The following is a 22,244-nucleotide window of genomic DNA, read 5'->3' as shown; positions in this document are numbered from 1 at the left end:
TAGGATCCATGATAGCTACTTGAGAAAACAGCAGCAATTAGAACCCACTTTTTAAGTATCAGGGGATAAACTCAGTTCTTGTGGGTCACAACAAGTTCAAATACAAATTGAATATAACAGATTCAATTCAAACAATAAAATCAGCCCAAATAAACCCCCTGATCCATTCTACGTACCCAAAAGCCTCCCTGAAGAATGTTTCAAAGTGCTTAACAAGTACAGACAAAAGAAGAATCATGTCCTCCAAGAATATAAGCCCTGTGCTAGTGAAGCAAGGGAAGTTTTGTTAAGTTGCTTACTGCTTTATCTCAACAAAGGGAATTGTTGTAACTGCAATACAATCCTTTGGACAACTCCTTCCCTTGGCCAAAAAAATCTGTTATCCTAAACATGTTAACTTTTTTTTGTACCTAGCTTCACATATGCTATAATGCCAAGTGATTGGAACTGCCAATAACATTCACATTGCATGCAAGCATACATGCATTTTGTTAGCATGTCAAAACATTGACAGGTAGCCCACAACACTTTTGAAATTCTGGAGCAACAGTATGGGGGTGACCAAGAAGATATATTGCTTCCCAAAAGCTATGGTGTTATTCCATCTGTCTGGCCTCCCCCTCAACTTTTTTCTCTTCTCTTTTTCCCCTTCTTCTCCTCTTCCCTTCCTTTCTTCCTCTCCCTCATATTCTTACTACCTTGTTTCCCCGAATATAAGACATCCCCTGAAAATAAGACTTAGTAGAGGTTTTGCTGAAGTGCGAAATATAAGGCATCCCCCGAAAGTAAGACGTAGCAAAGTTTTTGTTTGGAAGCATGCCTGACAAACAGAACACAGAAAAATAAGACATCCCCTAAAAATAAGACATAGCGCACCTTTGGGAGCAAAAATTAATATAAGATACTGTCTTATTTTCGGGGAAACATGGTAGTTTGATTAAAGATATGAGCAGCGGGAGGCAGGGGAAGTGATTCTGTTTAAACAAACTGATTCCTTATTAGGATCCTTCCGTCCATCTCCCCACTGGAAAGTTTGTTCATTTTTTAAATGACAGCAAAGATATATTGGATGAAATGTGTATTTGAAAATGTATTGGGCTGATTTTATTGTTTGTATTGAATGCATTGTATTGAATTTGTATTTGATTTTTTTGTGAATCACCCTGAGCCCAGCCTTGACTGGGGTACAAAAGGATAAAAGTGCAGAATAAAATAAGTAAAGTTCTCTCCACCAGTGTTCTGGGAAAGGAATGCCTACTATATGAAAAGACCAGGCCCAAACACAATGCACTCCAGTAAGATGAGCTTAAGGCTACAATTTTATGCAGACTTATCATGAAATTCAGCCACTGAGCAAATATGCATATAGGATCATGCCTCATATCTTACTGAATAATGCATAAGTCTGGTAAGGTATTCCTGAAGGTTGCAATATTAAGAGTTCAATCTTAAGTAGGTCTGCTCAGTGGTGCTTACTTCTGGAAAAGTGTTCTAGGACTATATTATTACTATGCAATCCTATGTAGAACCATATCAGTTTAGGACCACTCATTTTCCTGTGCTTTGACCAGAGTAATTTTGCACAGCATTGCAACATTAAGACTACTTTATTGGACTAGCATCTGGGAGACCTGGGTTCAAATCCCCACTTGTGCCATGGAAGCTTGCTGGGTGACCTTGAGCCAGGTACACGTTCAGCCTAACCTACTTCACAGGGTTGTTATGAGGATAAAATGGAGGAGATGGGAACAATGTAAGTCGCTTTGGGTTTCCATTGGAGAGAAACTTAGGGTACAATGAATTAATCAATCAATCAATTAATTAATTAAAACTCCTGCAATGCCTGGAAAAATGAGTCACGCTGCCAGTTCAAATATGCCCTCCATCTTGCTTTAAGCAAGCTGCTACCCCAGAGCAATATTGTATTTTTAGCCTACACTACAGGACTGTTGCAAAAATTACTGAGATAACATATATGAGGTACTTTGAACCTGCTGAAAGCACTAAACCATTAACTTATCAGATTCAGCTTGTGCACAAGGAACTTAAATGCAAGAAATTTTACTACCTTTTATCTAAGTATATACCCCAAGGCAGGGTGCCTGAATTAATACAGATGAGCCCCGGTGGTGTTAGTGGAAGTAAAGTAGCATGAAGCTAAAGGCATAAACTCAGCTTAAATTAGGCATAACTGAATCCCATTAAAAATCAGGGGACTTAAGATAATCTTGGTTAACTCACTCTCATGTGCTAAGTTTAAATCTCAAAGTACTTTAGAGAAATTATTTTGCTTTTATTTGTTTGGAAACAAGCAGGCAGGCAGACACAAAAAACCCAACTGCATATGGAACTGTATTTTAAAATATCGACATAAAGACAGAAAATGACATACAACTAGGCTAGCATCTTTTCGTCCACTGACCAAATACATTGTTTAATACTGAGCGCAATTTGCTTTCATCAGGAACAATCAAGTCCAAATGAAGCACTTTTGTACACATTTGACTCTGACTGGAGTCACCTGTGCTTAACATTCCCACTGAAATCAATGGGACTTAAATGTGGCTCATGTGGGAAGGATGATGCCCATGGCTCTCATCAGTCATGCTGTCCGAAGTCCCCTTCACCATGGCAACTTATCCCACCCACAGATCCCATTAATTTATGGTGCCAGGAAGGGATTCTGAATTCAGCACCAGCATCCCTTTGATTCCTTGTGGTCAGCTCTCTCTGAATGCCAGACTCCTCACACAAAGTCATTCTGACATTGTTCTGGGCTCTTAAGTGCTGTATTTCAAGAGGCAAGTGGATAAATGCCTTAAATCCTCCCATGAAACCTTCAGAGGGCAGCAACAGCATCAGATTTTTGCTTTGGGGCTGTCTTTTTATGCTTCCCCTGTCTGTTGCAATTACAGATAACGGTAATGGAGGCAGTCAACTTTCTAGATGCATCATTTTACATGACACAGTTCCTCTTTCTTTCTTTAAAAAAAAAAGCTGCTGACCAAGAAAAACCAGGCCAAAAATGGGAAAACGAGAAAACAAGGGGTTTTTTAAAAGGTGCTTTATGAATATGATATTGATGATATTGACAGCAAAAGTGACCCACTCTTGGAGAAGAAATACTGGAAAAACAGACCTCTATCCCCCCCTCCCCATTCCCACCAACCTCAGATAGTAAATAGCAGAAATGAAAGTTGAGCCAGCTTGAAGCATTCAGTTATGAGAGCAGAGTGGTAATGAAAATAAAGGCATTTTTTATGTTTATTATTATTCATGACGCATGTCTGTTTCCCCACAGGCCTTGGAGACTTTTGCAACTGATATCTTCATCTACAAAAAGATTATAGCTTCCAAGAACTCCAGGGGAATCTCGATGCCGGTTGCCTTATTTTTCTCTCTCACTTTCTGGCCAGCCTTGCCGGATCCCGCGCCTGCAACCTCCGCATCCCTGCAACTCTTTGCCCAGATCAGCCGGCCAAGTGAAAGCAAACGCAAACAAAAGTGACAGCCCGGAGGTCCCCTCCAGAACAAAGCCCTTAACCGGGCGATTAATAATAAGGCGGCAGGAGGATGAGGAGAGGAAGCGGCTGGGAACACAACAACGGCTCGGCAGAGCCCCGGAAGAAACCCGCTCGCCCGCCCGCGTGGCTTTACCTGGGACATCTGAGGTCTCAGGTTGATCTCCTTGAGGTTGATGGAGCGTGCCCGCAGGTTGTTGAGCAGCTGGCAGAGCAGGACTCCATCGCGGAGGGTCTGGGCCAGGTCGAACACCTGCGCCGTGTCCCAGGTCACCCGGTGGTTGACCGGCAGCACCCGGCACTGGATGAGCCAGTGGGCGCATTGCTTCCAAGGCTCCATCGGCCAAGCGCCGGGAAGGAGCCCTGCACTCCAAAGTAGCGCACAGCTGCACGCCCCAGCCTCCCCTCCTCGCCCGCCGCACCGGCTCTTCCTCTCTCTCGCTCTCGCTCTCTGTCCCTCGCTCGCACTGCCGAGAGCAGCAGCAGCCCGGGAGGCTGCGCGTGCAGTTTCCCTCCTCCTTCCCCTAACAGGAGGCACAGACCGGCGAGAGGACAGGAAGCCAGGGCGCGTGCGCCCACCCGCGCGCTCTGCTGGGGGGACGGGTGCCTTCAAAGGCCCCGCGTGTGCTGGCCTTAGGCGCCGGGCTCGGAGGGGGTTGGTTGTGCCGCAGACCCTCAATCAGCCTGAATCCTTAGACAAAGAAAGCGATGGGGCGCAGGAGGATCAGAAAAGTTGGGAGTTCACACATGCATTCGTGTCACCTTATACTTTGCCACATTGTGTTTAGAGCCCAAACGGTCCAAGCAAGCTCTACAACTATTCTTCAGTGCCTATATAAACTACTGTCTTTTCCGCATGTGCCAGACAGGACGCCTGGCATTCCTTCTGATACAATCAAATCAAACTCAATAAAATCATCCAAACCACATGTGGCATATTCGTATGCATATTGGTTTGCTGAAAATACTGATGTGCTAAGTGTTACTGCAGCCCTGGTGCTAGGCTGTTAGTGCAAACAGAACCTCGTGAATTTTTCTTTTCTGCTCACACATTGGTAGATACCAGTTATGACCCACTGTTCCTTGGGACACTTCCAACTAATTGTGTGGACTGACTGGGCAAAATTATCTTTGGCAATATCCCCACTGGTGATTAATCCCGTGATACTGACCCAATTTATCCAGGTTTCATCAAACCGCCAAACCGTTGAACAGATTCATCCCGGTTCTGGCGCTCCTCCCCCGTCCCATATTTTTCCCAAACCTGCTTGAAAGTGAACTTTTAAAAAAAAAACATGTCTCCAATCCAGTTCAGAGGGGAGGATTGGAGGTCTAATCTTGGTTCAAATTTCCCGCCGTAGAGAGTGACACAAATGCCTTACAATCATTGCACAGTGGGCTGTGTGCGATGCGCGCACAGCCTTTTTTTGTTTCGTTTTTTTCTTTTAGTTTCAGTGAACGTGAGTACAAAGAAACGAGAACTGATCTAACGGGAGAACGGAAGGATCAGGACCAGCAGCTCTGTCACATCAAGATCCAGAGGCATGTTAAGCCCTGCAAATGAGGTTCTCCCACTTTGCCAACTGTGCCAAATGTAAATTGTATAAAGTGGAGAGTTGCCTTCTGTGCCAACTGTGAGCTGTACAAGAATAGCCTTCTGAACAAACTTTACACCTAAGCAGAGATGAGCACTCTGTCCCAATCCAAACAGGAAATAATTGTAAAACTAGGCGCCAATGAGACCACATGGTGCAGTTCTTGCAAGAGCACAATAACCAATCTGAAGAAAGAAGCTTGGGTAGGAATACCATGCTGATGCATGCTTTTTCAGGGAAAAAAAAGGTCGCACCCCAACACGGCACAACAGCCAATCAGGACAGAACCACCAAGCCGATCACGTGGTAGTGGGGATTGTAACATTTATTGCATCCAAGATAGGCCTAGATGTCTTCAGTAGAAACATGATGCAGTGGGGAGGTTGAAACCTCGATGAAAAGGTGCAATTTATTTTGAAACTTGGTTTTATCTAAAATTAATTTTCCAGTGTGGGTTCAACCTTTGTTGGGCTTGGCCTGTGATGAGCTGTTCACAAATTCAAGCGCTCAAGTGAAATATTGAGGGTGTATGTGAAACCCCCTAGGCAGATGTTCCCAGTGGAATGGGGAATAACTCAGTGGTGGGATTCAGCCGGTTCGCACCACTTTGGCAGAACCGGTTGTTAAAATGGTGCTTGTAAACAACCAGTTGTTAAATTATTTGAATCCCACCACTGGAATAACTGCTTTCATACAGCCCCTTCATATGTGATTAATTTTCTGTGGAAAAACAAATGAGCAACCTACATGTGGATTGATTCAGAGGAGAACCATGTTGGCCTTGGTACATGCGTTACTGTGAAACAGTTGATTGCAGGCTTCTGGCATATGTGCAACCAGACACACACAAACTCCCAGCTTAATGGCCAGCTGTCACAGTAAACATTTGAGTTTCCTGTTGCCTGGGAAAGGTGACTTGGTGAACAAAACAAGATCCTACTTTGAGGCTTGATTATTAACTGTTTCACGCAGTTTATAGAATGGGGCCTTTACATTACAAGGCTAAGCCGTGGCTTAAACCTTGCCAGTGAAAATAAACTGTACCTAAGTCAATTATTTAGAACTGAGAAGTAAGATGCGTAAATTTCTCAAAGAGAAATTGTGGACATATAGTGTGCTGCATCCAATAGGTGCTACTCAACACAAGATGACTGACATCATGTAAACTTACAAAAGGAAATAGAACTCACAGCAGAAGTTGAACTTCTGGAGACCCTGGAACACTTTTGCCAGCCTGAGTACACAGTACTGACCTTGAGGGACCAAGGGTCTGATTCACTACGAACAGCTTCATGTGTATTCATGTTCGAAACAACCTGTCCCTACCTTGGGGGAAACAAAACAATATAGTATTTTGACTGGTCAACCAAGAGACAACATAAATGGCATGAAATGTCAGGTTTAAATGAAGATTTTTTTAAAAACACCAAGGTTTACTTTGATTGCAGTAGAATTCTGTGAAAATCTAATAATCCCTACAATTTTAACTCAAACGTGCAGCAAATTTCAAAACCCCAGCTGATTGGTTTTTGGACTGCCAGTTTTCAGACTTCCTTATGACAGGCAAAATTTCTGAGGGATTTATTTATTTATTTATTTATTTATTGGTAAAGAGTGCCTCATATAAAGACTGAAGTAGTACAGCCTGGGCTTTAATACTTCAATGAGAAGTATTAATATTGTAATCGAAATAGTCATGGGAGTTCTCCCTCACTCATCCCTTCACACAATGCATGTGCAGGGGTTTTAAAATATATAATAAATATTAAATTAGAGCAATTGCAGCTAGCTGAAAAGTGACATCAAAAAAAATTTAAGTCCAGTTTCAAGGATAGGACCAGGACATGAGATCACCTCTATGGTGTAAAAAATTATTTGTTCCTCTTTAACTGAAAGAATCTTTTGTGGAAGAAAATAAGAAAGTTGAATTCCAGGAATAGCTCTTTATGGGACATCAACAAGGGATCATACGAAAAACTGCTTTTGTGTCTGTCCACAACACATATCACACTACTACACTCCTCATTTTCTGCTGCCCTCTGCACCAACAGTTCCTCCTCTACATACTCCACAGGGCTGTGAGTGGCTACTTCCATTGTTCCTGCTCATAATTCATTGGCCATCACAAGTCTCTGTGAAAAACTCCTTAGGAACTTACTCAGGTACCACATACAGGTTGGTAGCCTCCACAATGACAGGGCAACATCCCAAGTATTCATAGTACTCTACGAAGGCCAATAAGGAACAGGCCCCAGCTTTTCACTGGAATATCCTCAGCAGCTCATCACTCACACTATAAGGCTCAGCACCAATTTGTTCTGGAGAATATGTATAATTTTTCCCTCTATAGGAAACAGTGGAGGAAGTCTGGAGGTGCTTTGTTTAGAGACCCATAGAACTGAACTTTTTAATCCAATTAACTTGAAACTTGGAGGAGGGCAATATTTAGTGGACAGGTATCATCAATGCCCCGTGTGACTCCACTTGCCTCTGTGTGCTTCCGCTGCCATGAAAACACCACAGCAAACAGAACCAGGAACATTTTTCCACCTCGCCGCTCTGGCCCGCCCCATCAATCAACAGGCACTGGGTGTTTGACAGAATCGCCGCCGCCGCCCACCCCCACCCCCCACCCCCGGGCTTAAAATCCATATGTATTTGAGAGAATTGCTCTCCTCCCGTTCGGGGCACTTTCAATCCCCAGCCACAGTCTAAAATCCACAGTTTCTCCCTCACGGAAACAGCATTACATACCAGCCCTGCCTCAACTCCCAGGAAGAACCGGGGAGCCGCGTGAAGTCAAAAACCAAGAAGAAAGCACCACGGCACATAAGATCCCTGGGGCATCATGACCGTTAAAGGAACATATATTTTGCACTCTTGCACCAATGTGCTTTGCTGGATTATTTTGGGGAAGATCACAGATAAACCAAGTCAAAAACCAAGAAGAAAGCACCACGGCACATAAGATCCCTGGGGCATCATGACCGTGCAAAAATGGCCAGAGTTTCCTGCATATTTCCTGCACTCTTTTCCAAATGTGCTTTGCTGGATTATTTTGGGGAAGATCACAGATAAACCAAGTCAAAAACCAAGAAGAAAGCACCACGGCACATAAGATCCCTGGGGCATCATGACCGTGCAAAAATGGCCAGAGTTTCCTGCATATTTCCTGCACTCTTTTCCAAATGTGCTTTGCTGGATTATTTTGGGGAAGATCACAGATAAACCAGGCTGACATCCATGTGGATGAGAAAGTCTGGATCTCTCTGGTCCTGTCTATATTAGCACCCCAGTCCTCCACAGCAGCAGTTTCCTCAAAACCACATGAGGGTTTTGTTGTTTTTATATCAGCAACTGACATATTGTTCTAATATTATAATGATATGTCTACCGTGTTCTCTGAAATCCCATCTTTTCGTTTATAAAATAGTAAGACTGGACAATATTAATTTGATTGTAGCTAGGATATTCTATTGTCACTTCTAAATTGTTTTGAAGAATCAATGCAATCTAGAATTGAAATTTCAATGTTTTATTGTCATTATTATTTTAACCTTGCTGATTGTAGATAGAATGTACTGTCAGACTTTATTAGCTACTCTGAGCCTGACGTCAAGTCAGGAAGGGCAGGATATTAAATCCAATAAAATAAAGAATAAATAAACCCTGCTTGGGAATTGCTGCCTGGGAAAGGCATTGCAAAGAGGCCCCCGCCATGTCTGCCTTTAAAAGGGCAGAAAGCAGTTGGCAGCCATGCCCATTATGGGCAGCAACATCATAACACCAGCGTGGTGTTATGACGTCCGCAAGAGGGGCGGGCAGGAGCCTTATAAGGCTTGGCCAGCCCTTGGCCCCTCCTTCCTCAGCAGAGCAGCGCAAGTTTCCCACCCACTTCTCCCCTTTTGTGCAATGTTAATGCATGTGTCTTCTTTCATAGTCAAGCCAGCGGTTGGCGCATGGGAACTGATCTGTTGGTGAGGGAAATGCGAAGCTAACCCTCTTTGGTGGTACCTCCTTAAGAGGTTTGGGGTGGAGCAAGCCATGGGTCACGATGCCCAGCGTGATGAGCTGCACAACGAAAACTGGCTTGCGCCGCTTAAGCGGGTAAGATGGTTTCTTCAGAAAGTAAGAAACGCTGCCACCCAGCTGAGTTCCACTATAAACAGCAGCGGTACCAAAACAGATCTCCAGAAAGTGGCTGCCGCCCGGCTGAGATCCACAGTTACTGAGCAAGGTTAATGGTTTCCTCCAACAGGCAGGTTGGAGGAAGGTTTCACTGGGGGACAGCACTCGGGCTGGCCAGTGTTCAGATCAGATCCCATGCTGCGCCTCACGCTTCTTTTCATCTTTTGTCAATAAAACGGTTTGGCTATGACCAAAATTTTAACCCACAGTCAAGAGTGTTGTGTCATTAATTTGGGGGAGGGGGGGGGCTCTGAGCAGTAATATTCCCACCATCAGGTGGCAATAGAAAAGAGCTACATACTTTTTTTTAAAACCCTGAAAGATGGGAATTGGGAGAATCTTAAAGGCAGATTATTATAGTGTTATAATTATATGACAGTTCCTAAATTTGAAAACAGCTCTCCTGGCAGGGGAGGAAAAAGCTAGTTCAGGGGACTGGGCAAGAAAAATGCCAGCTAAAACAGCAACGGGGAAACCACAAAGGTTATTGATTGGTTTATTTAGAAAATGTTAATATCCCCTCTCCAGAAATATCCCCTCTCCATGGCAGTTTACACAAAAAATACCTTTAAATGATACTAAAGTTAAGCATTAATAATAGCCCAGCATAAAAACATAGATCATAAACACAAACTACAGACAATTTAAAACTACATTTTCAAGGCTAAAATAGTATTACAACATCAACATGTTCATTGAAAGCCTGAGTGAGTGGGAATGTTTTGGCCTAATTCTTAAAGAAAGCAACTTAGGTGCTAGGGCAAGCTTCAGAGGGAGAGCACTCCACACATGAAGTGACACTACTGAAAGGCCCTGTCTCTGGTTGCCAGCTGCCTCACCTCTGAAGGTGGGACACAGGGAACAGAGCTTGTGAGCAGTGGGCTGGACAATATGGGAGGTGGTCTTCAAGAACCTTGGCCCCAAACTTGTCCTTGTGTGGAAAGTACCATTCTCTAGTTCAGTGTGTCAACAGGAGAAGAGTTCCATTCGTGTTCCCTTCCCTAAAGATCAATTTAGACTGCTAAAGCATTATCTGGAATGTTCTACGGAAATTTCACAATCTTCCCAGCCAACCTGTTTCATTGCTGAACCACAAGGTGAGAAGCATAATTTCTCCATATGCTCCATTTAATTTTACCTTTGTGTCATTTACAACTACTGCTTCTGAAATGTCTCAAGTAATAGTAAGGAGTTATTTCAGCAATGCTGTGGATGCTCTTTACATCACCTCCAGAACCATCCTTTCCACCACTGGAATAGGGAAGAAGAGCTGTATGATCATTGGATGTGGCTTCCCAGCAGGGATGATTCCAGAGATTTAGTATAAACAACCTAGACTGATCAGATAATATCAGTGATTTTTTCCTGGCTGTTGACATTTGAAAGCAGCAGAAGGGCTGCTTTCAATTCTTGATACACGATACTGATATGGCCAAAGACTTTTAATCTAAGTTTCACTCATGTTATTTTCAATGTACAGGGAGTTTCTTTTTTCCCTACTGATGACATTCAGACTTGTGATCCTCCACCTTCCATCTAATGTGGTCTAGTTTAGGAAATGCTGCTTTGCATGATTCAACTACATGTGTTGACTAAATGAAACCCTATGTGTCATCTGGCCACCTCCCTTTCCTCTCTTAACAACTTCCTCAATTCCTCTCCTGTGAAACAACCACCTGGCTACTGTGGTATATACCCTGCTGATGTCATAGTTGAACTATGCACCTTACGTAATGCTTCCCCTAAAAACATTCAGAAACTACAATCTAGCCATAAAGTTGCTAAAAGGCATAACTGGATAGACCACATGACACCAGTTCTCAAAGAGCTGGTTAGCAATTAATTTCTGGACACATTTTCAAAAATCCCGGTTTTAACTTTAAAAGCCCCAAATTGTCTGTGCCCTGGCTACTGAAGCAACACTTCATTTTACTTTTTTCCCTTCTATACCCTGAGACTTTGAAAAGGTCCTTTTGAGCATGCCTCCTTTGCAGAGGTGTAGCTGGGCCAAACTGCGCCCGGTGTGCATTCTATATTTTCCGCCCCCCCCCCATGCCCCCTGCACCGCCCCCTTGCAGCTCCCCCCTTTCCCCTTTCTCCCTTCCCACACTTACCTTAGTTACTTTCCTTTTTCTAGAACTTTTTCAGGCTGCAAAAGGCCTGTTCACAGTAAAAACAGCCAGCCTGATGGGAACTATACTTCCCAGGAGACCTTGTGAGCCCCAAGGTCTCCTGGGAACTGTAGTTCCTCATGGGGGAAAGGAACCAAGGTAAGTGTAGGAAGGGGAGGTGCCACGGGGGGAGGGGAAAGGGGGAGGGGAAGGGGGAGGGGCCTGGGGTGATTTTCTTGGAAAAACTCCAGAAATAAGCAGGAATATATAGCAATATTCAGGACCATTTCCCAGGGTTGTTTTTGCTTCAGTTTTTCAGTGTGTGTGTGTGTGTCAGTGTGTTCTTGTCAGGTCTTGGTATTAGCTTGCTAGGCTGGTATGGCTTGATTCTCCAGTTTTGATATTAATTCTGTTCATCTTGAAAAAGTATTGCTTGCTTACCTTTGTCTTAAATTCTTTAGTTTGATGTTGGCTCTATTAGATATGTAACATGAATCTGTTATACTGATGGGATTCTCTAGTTTGACACTGAAGCAAGGACAATGTTGCCAGATCAACAGAGTCAGTTGGTTTGATTTGGATTCTCTGTTTTAACATTGGTTGTGTTGAGTTTCAACTTTATTTTCTTTAATTATGTCAACATGACACCAAATCTGATTGGCCACATATAAATGGGCTGACAACACAATGCTATGTTATCCCTGAGTGCTTGAGATCATTATCATTCTCAATTTACTTTGTCTTTTCAAATGTTACCATGTAGCTTCATGGTAGATCCCTAACTGTTTATTTATTAACTTCACATATACTCCAGTTTTCTGCCCAACGGTAATGCAAAGTAACTTGCATCTTTCTCCTCTACTCCATTTTATCCTCACAACAATCCTATTCGGCAGGTTAGACTGAGAGTTAGGCAAGTTAGCCCAAGTCTGGCCACAGCCAGGGATGGGCAGGATATAAATATAATAAAATAAAATGAATGAATGAATGAATGAATGACTTGCCCAAGGTCATCAAGCATGCTTCCATGGTGGTGTTGCTGTTGTGGTGGTGGTGGTGGTTGGATGGTTGATTGGTTGGTTGGTTGTGTGTGGTCAATGACCAGTATTTAAAATCCCATCCCACCATAGTAGCAACAACAATAGATAAAATACATTGAACATAAATTGAAGATTTAAAATTTACAGGCTTTTCCATGGCATAGTGTGGAACCTGGCATTTGAACATAGATCTTAGTCCAAAACTGTGACCCTAATACCTATGTAATTATCTCCCAAAAGAAAAAGTAGTTACTGTAACTGGAATAGGAAAAAAATGGTTCTGCAGCAGGATTCAAAGAAACAATAACAGCAGATATGATTTAAAATTGTGACATTTCCCACAACTCAATAATTTTTAGGAACTATTTCTGCACATGCTATTTTCAGTTCAGAAATTAGAGAACTATTTAACACATGCAAAATGTCAGGTCAACAGCAAAAAAGAAGAAAGGCATTTCAGCAGTTGAAAAAATGTTACTATCTAAAACTTAACATGGTTTACTATACTGAATTACATCCTGATGTTGCCTTGACTTCTTAAGTCTAAATTGTCTTAAGCCCAAGTGATTCTACTTGAATAGGCTCCAGAGTACAGATGAAAAACTTCACACCAGAGTGGGGCAGATTTGTCAGTGAACACAGCTTTGCCCCAGACATCTTCCTTCTGCCCGTGGCCAACCTATATAGCTTCACCTTCCCACTCCTTCGCACCTTCTGACTCACACACACACCCCTTACATGTTGCCGGTTCCTTCCGGCTTCCCATTTGTCCTGCCAGCATCTTTAGGTTGCCAGCATGTGGAAGTCAAAGAAAAGAAGCCAAACCACATGGCCTTCGCCAAAACACACCAACCTCTAAGTTCTCATATCAATATATCAATATCTCAGTATAATAATAATAGAGAGTGATTGGTCCTCCCATACATCCAATAAGTCTTGGCCTCCACATTTTCTAGGGATGGTGTGACTTTCCTCCTCGCACTATAGGGTTGGCAGGGAGCTGATGTGGGGGTTGTACAGTGCTCATTTATATTTGGGGGACAAGTTGGTGTTTCTATGGATAGTACAAGCACCTTCACCTTCCCAACTTTACTTCTACCCTCCCTGATGATCCAGAGGGCTTTTTATAACTTTATTTCAACTTCAACCATTTGTACCATATTAGATCTATTGATATGACAGATCTAATACAGGACTATCAAAATACCAAGGAATAGCAAAATAATAAGCCTCTCCTTCTGTGGCAGCAGCAGCAGAAAGTGTGGTGGGGGGAGAGAGGGGGAGAGAGATTATCAGTTCTAAAACATAGTCCTCTCCTTCAGCAGAGTGTGGTCCAAGGAACTGCTTTTTCCTCTTTCATTTGGGGATGATTATTTTTGGAAAGGGACTACAATATCAATATAACGGCAGTAACAGCAATATTGATATAACACCCACTTAAAGGGCTTTAACAAAGCCAGCCATCTTGCAACTGTGTGCCTCTAAGATTGAGTTGATGGGTGGAGTTAAGAGAACCAGGAAAAGCAAAGACCCAGGAGAGTTCAACAAGCAAGCTACACAGTACTCAGTGGAGTCCCTCCTTGCATGTAAACGGAGAAATGCGAGGAGACCCCACTACATCCCCATTGCGTACAAAGAGTCCAAAGGTAAGTGGCCCATGCATAACAGGTCATAATTCCCAATCTATTTAATGTAATATTTAATTTTACAGAGATGTACACTTCCTATCAAGTATTATACCTGTTCATTTCTTTTCCTGTATATGTACATTCTAAGAAGCTTTTCTAAAGAGGCTTATGAATAGATCCTACAGATAACCACAAGTTTCAGGTCCACAAGTTTCGGAAACTCTGCAGAGGAACTATCTCACTAACTTGAAGTAGAAGTGGGGCCAAACTACAAAAGACATTTTGCCACAATCCAGGTCTTTGTCATCCCAATGCAACTCACCTTTCCTGCAGCCCAAAAGCAGTTACAAAGAATTTATTTCCAAAGTGCTGCAGTGCCCAGTTCAGATTGTGATTGTGATGTAGACAAAAGGAGCTTCAGTACCCTCCATGCCTTGTATACAACCAAAACAGTCGTGGGGGCACTATTTTGATGAGATTAACAGGATGCTCGTGCAAAGAACAACCTCTGCGCCCAGTGTTGGGATAGAATTTATAATTTCAAAATATTCCCTTACGTTATTTGATTGTCTGTTAATATGAAGACCTTCAAGTAGGCAGTTAAGCTAGTTGAGAATGCTTACACAAACCTGTTGGGGTTGCCCCTTAGGTTAAAACTGTTTGAACTACTTGCTCTTCTGGTCTCTATTTTGGAACCCAGGAACATTACTCATAGGACTATCTTCATGTCAAATAGTCATATTCTCTCAGACCAAAGAAAAACTAAGCTTCTGGTTTTTATATTTTATTTTCTGCTGACTGAAATGTGAATTCATTGTTCCTGGAACAAATAGATCCAACTGCTAAAACCATAACATCAACCACAGAAAGCCTGTTAAAAAATCTACAGTTTCTTGCGTAGTGTTTTCTCAGGGTAGTAGTAACAGCACATTGAAAACTCTGCTGAAACAAAACTAAATCCCCAGGACTAATGGAGGCAGCAGGAGTTCCAGCAGATGCCCTAACAGTGTTCAGAAGGGTTCCATTGGAGCTGTTTAGTTCATGTCTGTTTCTGATGGCAGTACAAACTAACAATCTTGATTTTCAGCTTAATTAAAGCAACTGGTCTGATTTGTATATCAAGGGGGGAGAGTGTTAAATGTTTCTTATCATACTCTACTATTTGACACTGAAAAAATATCAGCTTTTTCCTCAAATTATGCTCTTCTTTCCCTGACTTCCCACTGTTCCTTGTTATGTTACCCAAACTGGACCCAGAGAAAGAGATATTAGCTGTGAAGAGGGTCTTCAGAGGGGTAAACAAGAAGGCTTTTATGTATATGCTGGATTTGTTCCAAATAAATATTATCAAGAGGAAAAGTAATGTAGGCCAACTGATTCAAACTAGACTATAACACAAACCTTAAAACCACAACTAAGCTGGAAGTGAATGGCAATCCACGCAAACCATCCTCTCTCTTCCAAATACACGTACACACATTGTAGGAGGGTTGGAGCAAGAGAAGGGAAGAAAGAACATTCAGGTAGGTGATACTACTACTTGACCCAAGATGTGTGAGAGGCTGTGGTTGGAGGGAAGTCCAAAGGCACAGAGTATTAAGGAGGGGGGGTTGCACTGGGGTATCTAGGTGGTAGAGAACCTTGCACACTTTTCACCAGACCAGGCTGGTCCTTTTATAGACAGAGATCCCATGGGACTCCAGTTTCTTAGGACTGGGATTCATCCAAGAGATGAAGTTTGAATATGACTGGGCAGTTTGAAGATTACTACTGCAAAATCTGGCTGGAAGATTAGGAAGTGACCCCTGACATTCCAGGGTGAGGCAGTCATGAAGATCTTGCTGTAAAGTAAAAAATGTTAGCTTAATGGATCATCTTGAGCAGATCAGATGTGTGGCTGGTTCGATCAACAGTTGGATCAGAGGTGATATAGGGTGATATAGAATAGTTCATATTGCTTCAATGGAGCATCTTTGGAAGCAAAGGATACCGTATTGTAGTATGCCTTGGAGTTGAGGGTAGGCAATGTGCCTATAGCTGACATCCTGCTCCATGATAGAATGGGCCTTGGTCATGGCAGACCACACATGCTCTCTGACACTCATCCTATTCCTAAGGATCTCTACCACACCTAAGTTTTTAGGGGATGCTCTTCAAAACAACTAGGAGGAGAATGGGGATGAGTCTGAGGAATCCCTTGAGGAAGGAGGACAGAGGTTTCACAGTTATAGTTGTTTCACTTGGCCATTCATATAGTGTCGTCTTAGTGCTTTACTAGCCTTTCCTGTCATGACTACTCCATGTGTAAAAGAAAAACAGAATGGATGTGATGGTGGGGAATTGATTGCATTCCCAAGCTGAGTTAGGGGGTATAATGAAGTGTCTGTCTAAGGAAACTGATTTGACCTTCTTTCTTTTGCAGTTGCAGGTGTTGTGCTGGGTGTCCGTCAATCGCTCACTGTGTCATGAGTGACTCGTATAGGCTCACTCATTATCAGATTATTCCATTCAACTGCACATTTACCATGGGAAATTAGAAATACATAAATGTAGCATATAATTACAGGAAGTAAGGTGATCAAGTTATAACAGCCACTAGCATGAGTGATGGGAACTGATGGCCATATCATAAGCCACTGATGAATAATATCAAGGTATGTGATCAGAGCCACAGATAAAAAGTTATTACATTAAAATCAGTCTGGCATAAATGTTGCTTAATCTATGTGTTTTAAAATGCTGGTTGGGTGGGCCATCATAGTAAATGGTGTGCTTATTTTAAAGCATGATAGAAATATGCAACTTGCACATATCATAAGTCTTGCTGCATGTATGTTAGGCTACTGCTATATGAGTTTCTGAAAAGTAAGTAAAGACAAGACTCCATATTGCTGTAAAAGGTTCCCCAGAGGTCCATTTGAAGACACTTTACATTTGAAAGACAATAAAACTGCTTAGCCAAGTGCTCCCAGAGTCATAGGAAACAGCAATAATTCAAGGATCGTTTTACTGATACATTCAGTTGGTAGGAAAGAAGGTAATTAACTTAGAAGCAGAGGCCAGGTTGAATGTTCTGTTCTTAAATAGGTAATTCATTATACATTAACATTTACCACCAATCCTAACCATGTTTGGTTCTGGTGGGTTTTCCAGGCTGTGTGGCCGTGGTCTGGTGGATCTTGTTACTAACGTTTTGCCTGCATCTGTGGCTGGCATCTTCAAAGGTGTATCACAGGGGGAAGTCTGTTACACACTGTGTCGAGAGAGAAGGAAATGTTTGGGGTATATATTGTCTATGTCCTAGGGTGGGGAACCAATCAGTAAGTGTTTGGGTGGAACTTGTTATGCAAGATGTGGTTGGTAGTATTGTATTCTGGGTAGGGCTTATCAGTCCAGGGAGTGATTCAGATTTTCACGCCGGGCAGCAGTAGCAGTATTGGTGAATCCAAATCCTGTGTTTGGGTGGAGTTTGAGTGGAGTGCCATTTCTTCTCTCTGGACACAGTGTGTAACAGACTCCTCTGTGATACACCTCTGAAGATGCCAGCCACAGATGCAGGCAAAACGTTAGGAACAAGATCAGTGGTGGGATTCAAATATTTTAACAACAGGTTCCGATGGTGGTGGGATTCAAATAATGACTGTTAAAAAGTATTTAAAATATTTTTAATATCACTTTTTTATTTTAAGTATTAAAATATTAATACTTTATAAAAATATTGTAAGTATTAAAAAAGTGAAAAAGAAAATTTTAACAACAGGTTGTACAGGACCTTTGGAACCCCCTGAATCCCACCTCTGAACAAGATCCACCAGACCACAGGCACACAGCCTGGAAAACCCACCAGAACCAGTTGAATCTGACCGTGAAAGCCTTCGACAATACACTAACCATGTTTGTTCAGAAGGAAATCCCACTTACTTCATTTGGACCTATTCCCATAATTATACTTAAGGCTGCAGCCAAAGGTCAGATTTTTACCTTTTAAAGCACAGACACGAAATGCACCCATGTTCAAAGGACAAAATGTGGTATAATCCATTGTAAATGATTCCCATGTGCTTAAATGGCCAGGTTCCCCTATCATAAGTACAGAGGAGGACCCAGTGATGACACATATGTTTGTACGAGAAGGACTCACAGAGGAGGAGAAATCCCAATCCCTTCCTCTGCTGATTTCCCACTTCTTCCCCTCTTTCTCTGGCTTCGCCTGTCCATCCTTCCACTGTTCCTTCTCCACTTCTTCCTTTTTCATCTAGCCAAAAACGGAAAGCCCACTAAAATACAAAAAAACCCCACAAACGAACTCTGTAGTAGTGTAGTGTAGTATCTTGCATTTATCTCTTTAAATTCATGTTGTTAGTTTACTCCAGCTCTAATCTGTCCAGGTCATTTTGAATTCTGACCCTATCCTTTGGGGTCATCTGCAAATTTGATTAGCATGCCCTCTATTCCAGTTGTTGTTGATTTAAAAAATACTGAATAGCACTGTGCCCAGGAAAGTGGCACCCCACTAGTGACACCCCACTAGTCACTTCTCTCCAGAATGAAGATGAGCCATTGGGGAACATGCTTTTGATTCGGTCAGTCAACCAAGTACAAATCCCTGCCCAACAGATTCTGTGTTTGGCAAATATTTGGAATAGGTTTACATAGAGCCCCACAGTGCTGCACAAAAAGTTGTTGTGGCTTGGGCCCTTTGTAGGTAAAAGCAGAACTTAGAAAATAAACCTGTGATATATTCATGTCTTCTGTCTTTCAAGGAAACTAGTTTTGTCATTAAATATTTGTTGTTGAGTAACAAACTGATACAGCTCAGCATTGATTAATAAAGCTGTTTTCAGCACAGAGCTCCACAAATCTGAATACATATAGAATACTTGTGCTGAATTCTATGGGGGGGGGGGGCAGGGGAGAGATAGAGAGATCTGCTAGATACATCCTAACCCGTAGTAGTAAATCTATATCTGAATTCTACCACCTTAGACAGCAGATAAAGGTTCATATGGCTAAATGCTGCTTTATACATGCAAACACCCCTCCACATAGAATACTGGCATATCAGAGAAAAGCCTGCACGGGAATTCTTCTCCTTAGCATGCCAGAATTAAGGGAGGGGTTTTCTTTTTTGTTGAGAAACATTCTGTCATGTGAGCCCCCATTTACCATCTGAAGCAGCTTTGCTTCAACAGTGGTGTACCACTTCAGTGAGACCTAGGCCTTGCAGACAGATTCCATTTATGGAGGCAATGCCTTGAACCTGTTGCTCTTTCTCATTAGAAACTAACAGATGGTAGAGTTTTGCAAAAGAGGTTGAGGAACCAGAAATGTACAAGCAACAGACTCCTGCGGCCACTTTAAAAGCTGGCAGTGCCTCAATAGCTCTTTCCAATAGCATTGGGAAAGGGCTCCCTGAGGGTTTGATAAAGATGCCATAAAAACAGATTGCCAGGTAACTGCTTGGATTCCCCCAAAGGCCAAAATTAACAGGGTATTTTTAATTTGCTTATCCTGCATATGGTTCAATTTGCCAGTCTAACTTCCCCTTTAAAAAAATGCTAAACAGAGAGTAAGTGGCCAGAAGAATACATCAGTTGTATTTTCAGAACCTTCCCCTTCCTTCTTAATCTTAGTCTATGTTCATCCTAAAGGTTATGTTGCTCAATGAAGCTATTTACCATGATGAGTTCAGAACAATTTGCTGAATGGGGTTGGCAGCAACAAGCCATTCCTACGTGTATGGTTTTAACCCCTCCCCAATAACAGAAGCAGCACCTGTAGCTTTAGGAAATGAATGCCCTCTCAGTGGTCATTGTAGGGGGAAGGAGAATGCAAGACAACACCAACAGTACTGTTTCAAAGCCTTGATTGCAGTTGACAAAAAGGCAGAGCCTCTCCAGGGCTATTCTGGCTTTGGGGGGAGAACTCATTGGGGACAGGACTGGCAGCAATCACTGGGTAACAATACCATGCAATATGATTGATTCACTCTGGGCTGACTGCTTGCTACAGTTCCATAGCAGCCACCCCATGAAAGCCAGTTCTGTGTAGTAGTTAGAGTTTCCAATTAGGATTTGGGGGATCCAGATTAGAATCACTAATCCACCATAGAATCTCACTGAGAGACCTGGGGTCAATTACTTATTCCAAGCCTAACCAACCTCACAGGGTTGTTGTGAGGGTCAAATGGAGGAGAGGAAAATGATGCAAACTGCTTAAGTCCCCATTATGAAGAAAGGTATAAACTACTCAAGTCTCCATTATGAAGAAAGGCAGGGTATCAATGAAATAAATGACAAATATAGCTGAAGATGGAAGGCACATACATGATTGGTTGGTAGGTGGGTGAAAAGGAGAGAAGGAAGAATGGAAAGTTGAGTTATGGGACTACCAAAACAAAGAAAAGAAGAAATGTGGAGAGCGGGATACAGGAGAAAGTGAGGTACCTCCCTTAAGTCTTTGACTATTCTTACCACACCACTGACCCAGTTCAGCAGATGGCACCAGCACTGTACAACTGTGCTATAGTTTTCCTGGGAAGAGGCTGCCAGCGGGAGGAAGGAAGCTAAAGATGGGGGGCAGATAAAGGTAGGATAGTTCGAAGGAGAAATTGAAGAGGGGAGAAACTATGGGAGTCTTCAGGAGAGGGAAGGATAAAATAGCGAGGGGGAGTTAGATGCAGTGCCCTTGTGGATTTCTCCTTAAAAGCAAGCATTCTACTGAACCAGTGCAAGGATATAGTCTCTAAGTTACTTGTGCAGATGGAATTGCAAATGCCTATGGGATCATTTGACACTGGTCACTAGACCATACCTATCTATACACTTACGTACAGCAAATCTCTGCAGGCAGGTATTCTCACTGGTTGCTGTCTACAGAAGAACATTCACACCTTAAGAGACCAACTAAATTGTTACCCACTCAGCCATTTAGAAACACAATATCTACTTTGGCTGGTGGACCAAGATGAAACAATAATGTAATGCATACATACTACATGTCTATTTGCATGTCCAGTTCCAGTGTTTAATCCTTTTTCCTATGTGTATGTCCAGTTCCAGTCTATGTGTATGTCCAGTTCCAGTGTTTAATCCTTTTTCCTGAGAGTTTGGGTGGACTGTAAAATAGGGCACATCCCAAATAAAGATGTGCTGTCAACTTACTGCAAACATGTTATTTGCTCTGTTCAGGTCATTCCAGACTATAAACTTACTGAGCCAGAAAACAAGCAGAGACTGACCTCAAGTGACAACCATGCGGCAAGTTCCAGACAGCAGATAATTCCCAGGAGCTGGACGTTACTTCAGCCACAGCAATTTCCCACCTGAGTTTTTTAAGTAATGACGCTGATGAGCATTTAAACCCTGCCCCACTGCTGGCATCTAAGTGGAATTTAAAGGGATAGCATCCTGGCTTAGAGTTGTGTACTCTGTCCACTGTTCATGGTGTCAACAGACTGGGACACATAATATATACATGCATGCTCAGGTCAGGATTGCAAGATGGGTGAATGTGTCGGCAATCCTCAATATTTACTATCATTTATAAATGTTGGAAAACTTTCTTGTTTGGGCTACAGTGATAAAATCAGGGTGCCCTTCAGGGCAGACATCTGGGATCTTAGCTCAGCAGGGGACTCTGACAAAGTGAAGTATAGCTAGCACAGTTGGTTTTACGTTTGAATAAATATGCATAGAATCACATTACACCATGTGCATTTATCTGAGGACATGGTAAGATTAGGTATGTTTCTGACTGTTCATTTTGTTCCTTACATTTGAAGTATATATTGTTAGTATTTAAAGTAACAGTGTGGCATAAGGCCATTGAGTTCAGAGCCTAACATTATTTCACAGTTGAACTGCTAATTAGGTCTGGATACTTATTTACATTTACACCATAGTCATTTCACTGATGTTATCCTAAAGAAAACTATATACAATATATTCAAGGATAAATTCCAAATAAGATTTCATCTATATCAAATTAACGCCTTAGTGTTAAAATGTATTGCTCTGGCATAATCCCCACTGTTATCCATGGGATTTGACAGATCCTTGTAATTAAAGATCCCTTGCAGTACTGAAGAGCCCTCTCAGGTTAAATGCGAACAGATTTTTAAAATGCACCATGTGTTCTTTCTTCAGCCTGTTTCCTGTGC

General features: G+C 42.3%; 1 protein-coding gene across 4 annotated transcripts in view; it reads right to left on the bottom strand.

The window, feature by feature from the left end:
* Positions 1-4,027, bottom strand: part of VAV3 (vav guanine nucleotide exchange factor 3) — a 193,487-nt gene extending 189,460 nt beyond the window's left edge. For all 4 annotated transcript variants that reach the window (XM_048497152.1, XM_048497154.1, XM_048497153.1 and 1 more), the window contains exon 1: positions 3,658-4,027. In XM_048497152.1, the coding sequence (XP_048353109.1) occupies positions 3,658-3,861 (204 nt within the window). In that variant the 5' untranslated portion in view covers positions 3,862-4,027. The remainder of the gene's footprint in view (positions 1-3,657) is intronic.
* Between the last annotated feature and the right edge of the window lie 18,217 nt (positions 4,028-22,244).

Source organism: Sphaerodactylus townsendi, linkage group LG05, assembly GCF_021028975.2.
Source record: "Sphaerodactylus townsendi isolate TG3544 linkage group LG05, MPM_Stown_v2.3, whole genome shotgun sequence".
Taxonomy (NCBI): Eukaryota; Metazoa; Chordata; class Lepidosauria; order Squamata; family Sphaerodactylidae; genus Sphaerodactylus; species Sphaerodactylus townsendi.
Note: the sequence above shows the minus strand (reverse complement) of the source record. Positions and strands in the feature narration are given on the sequence as shown.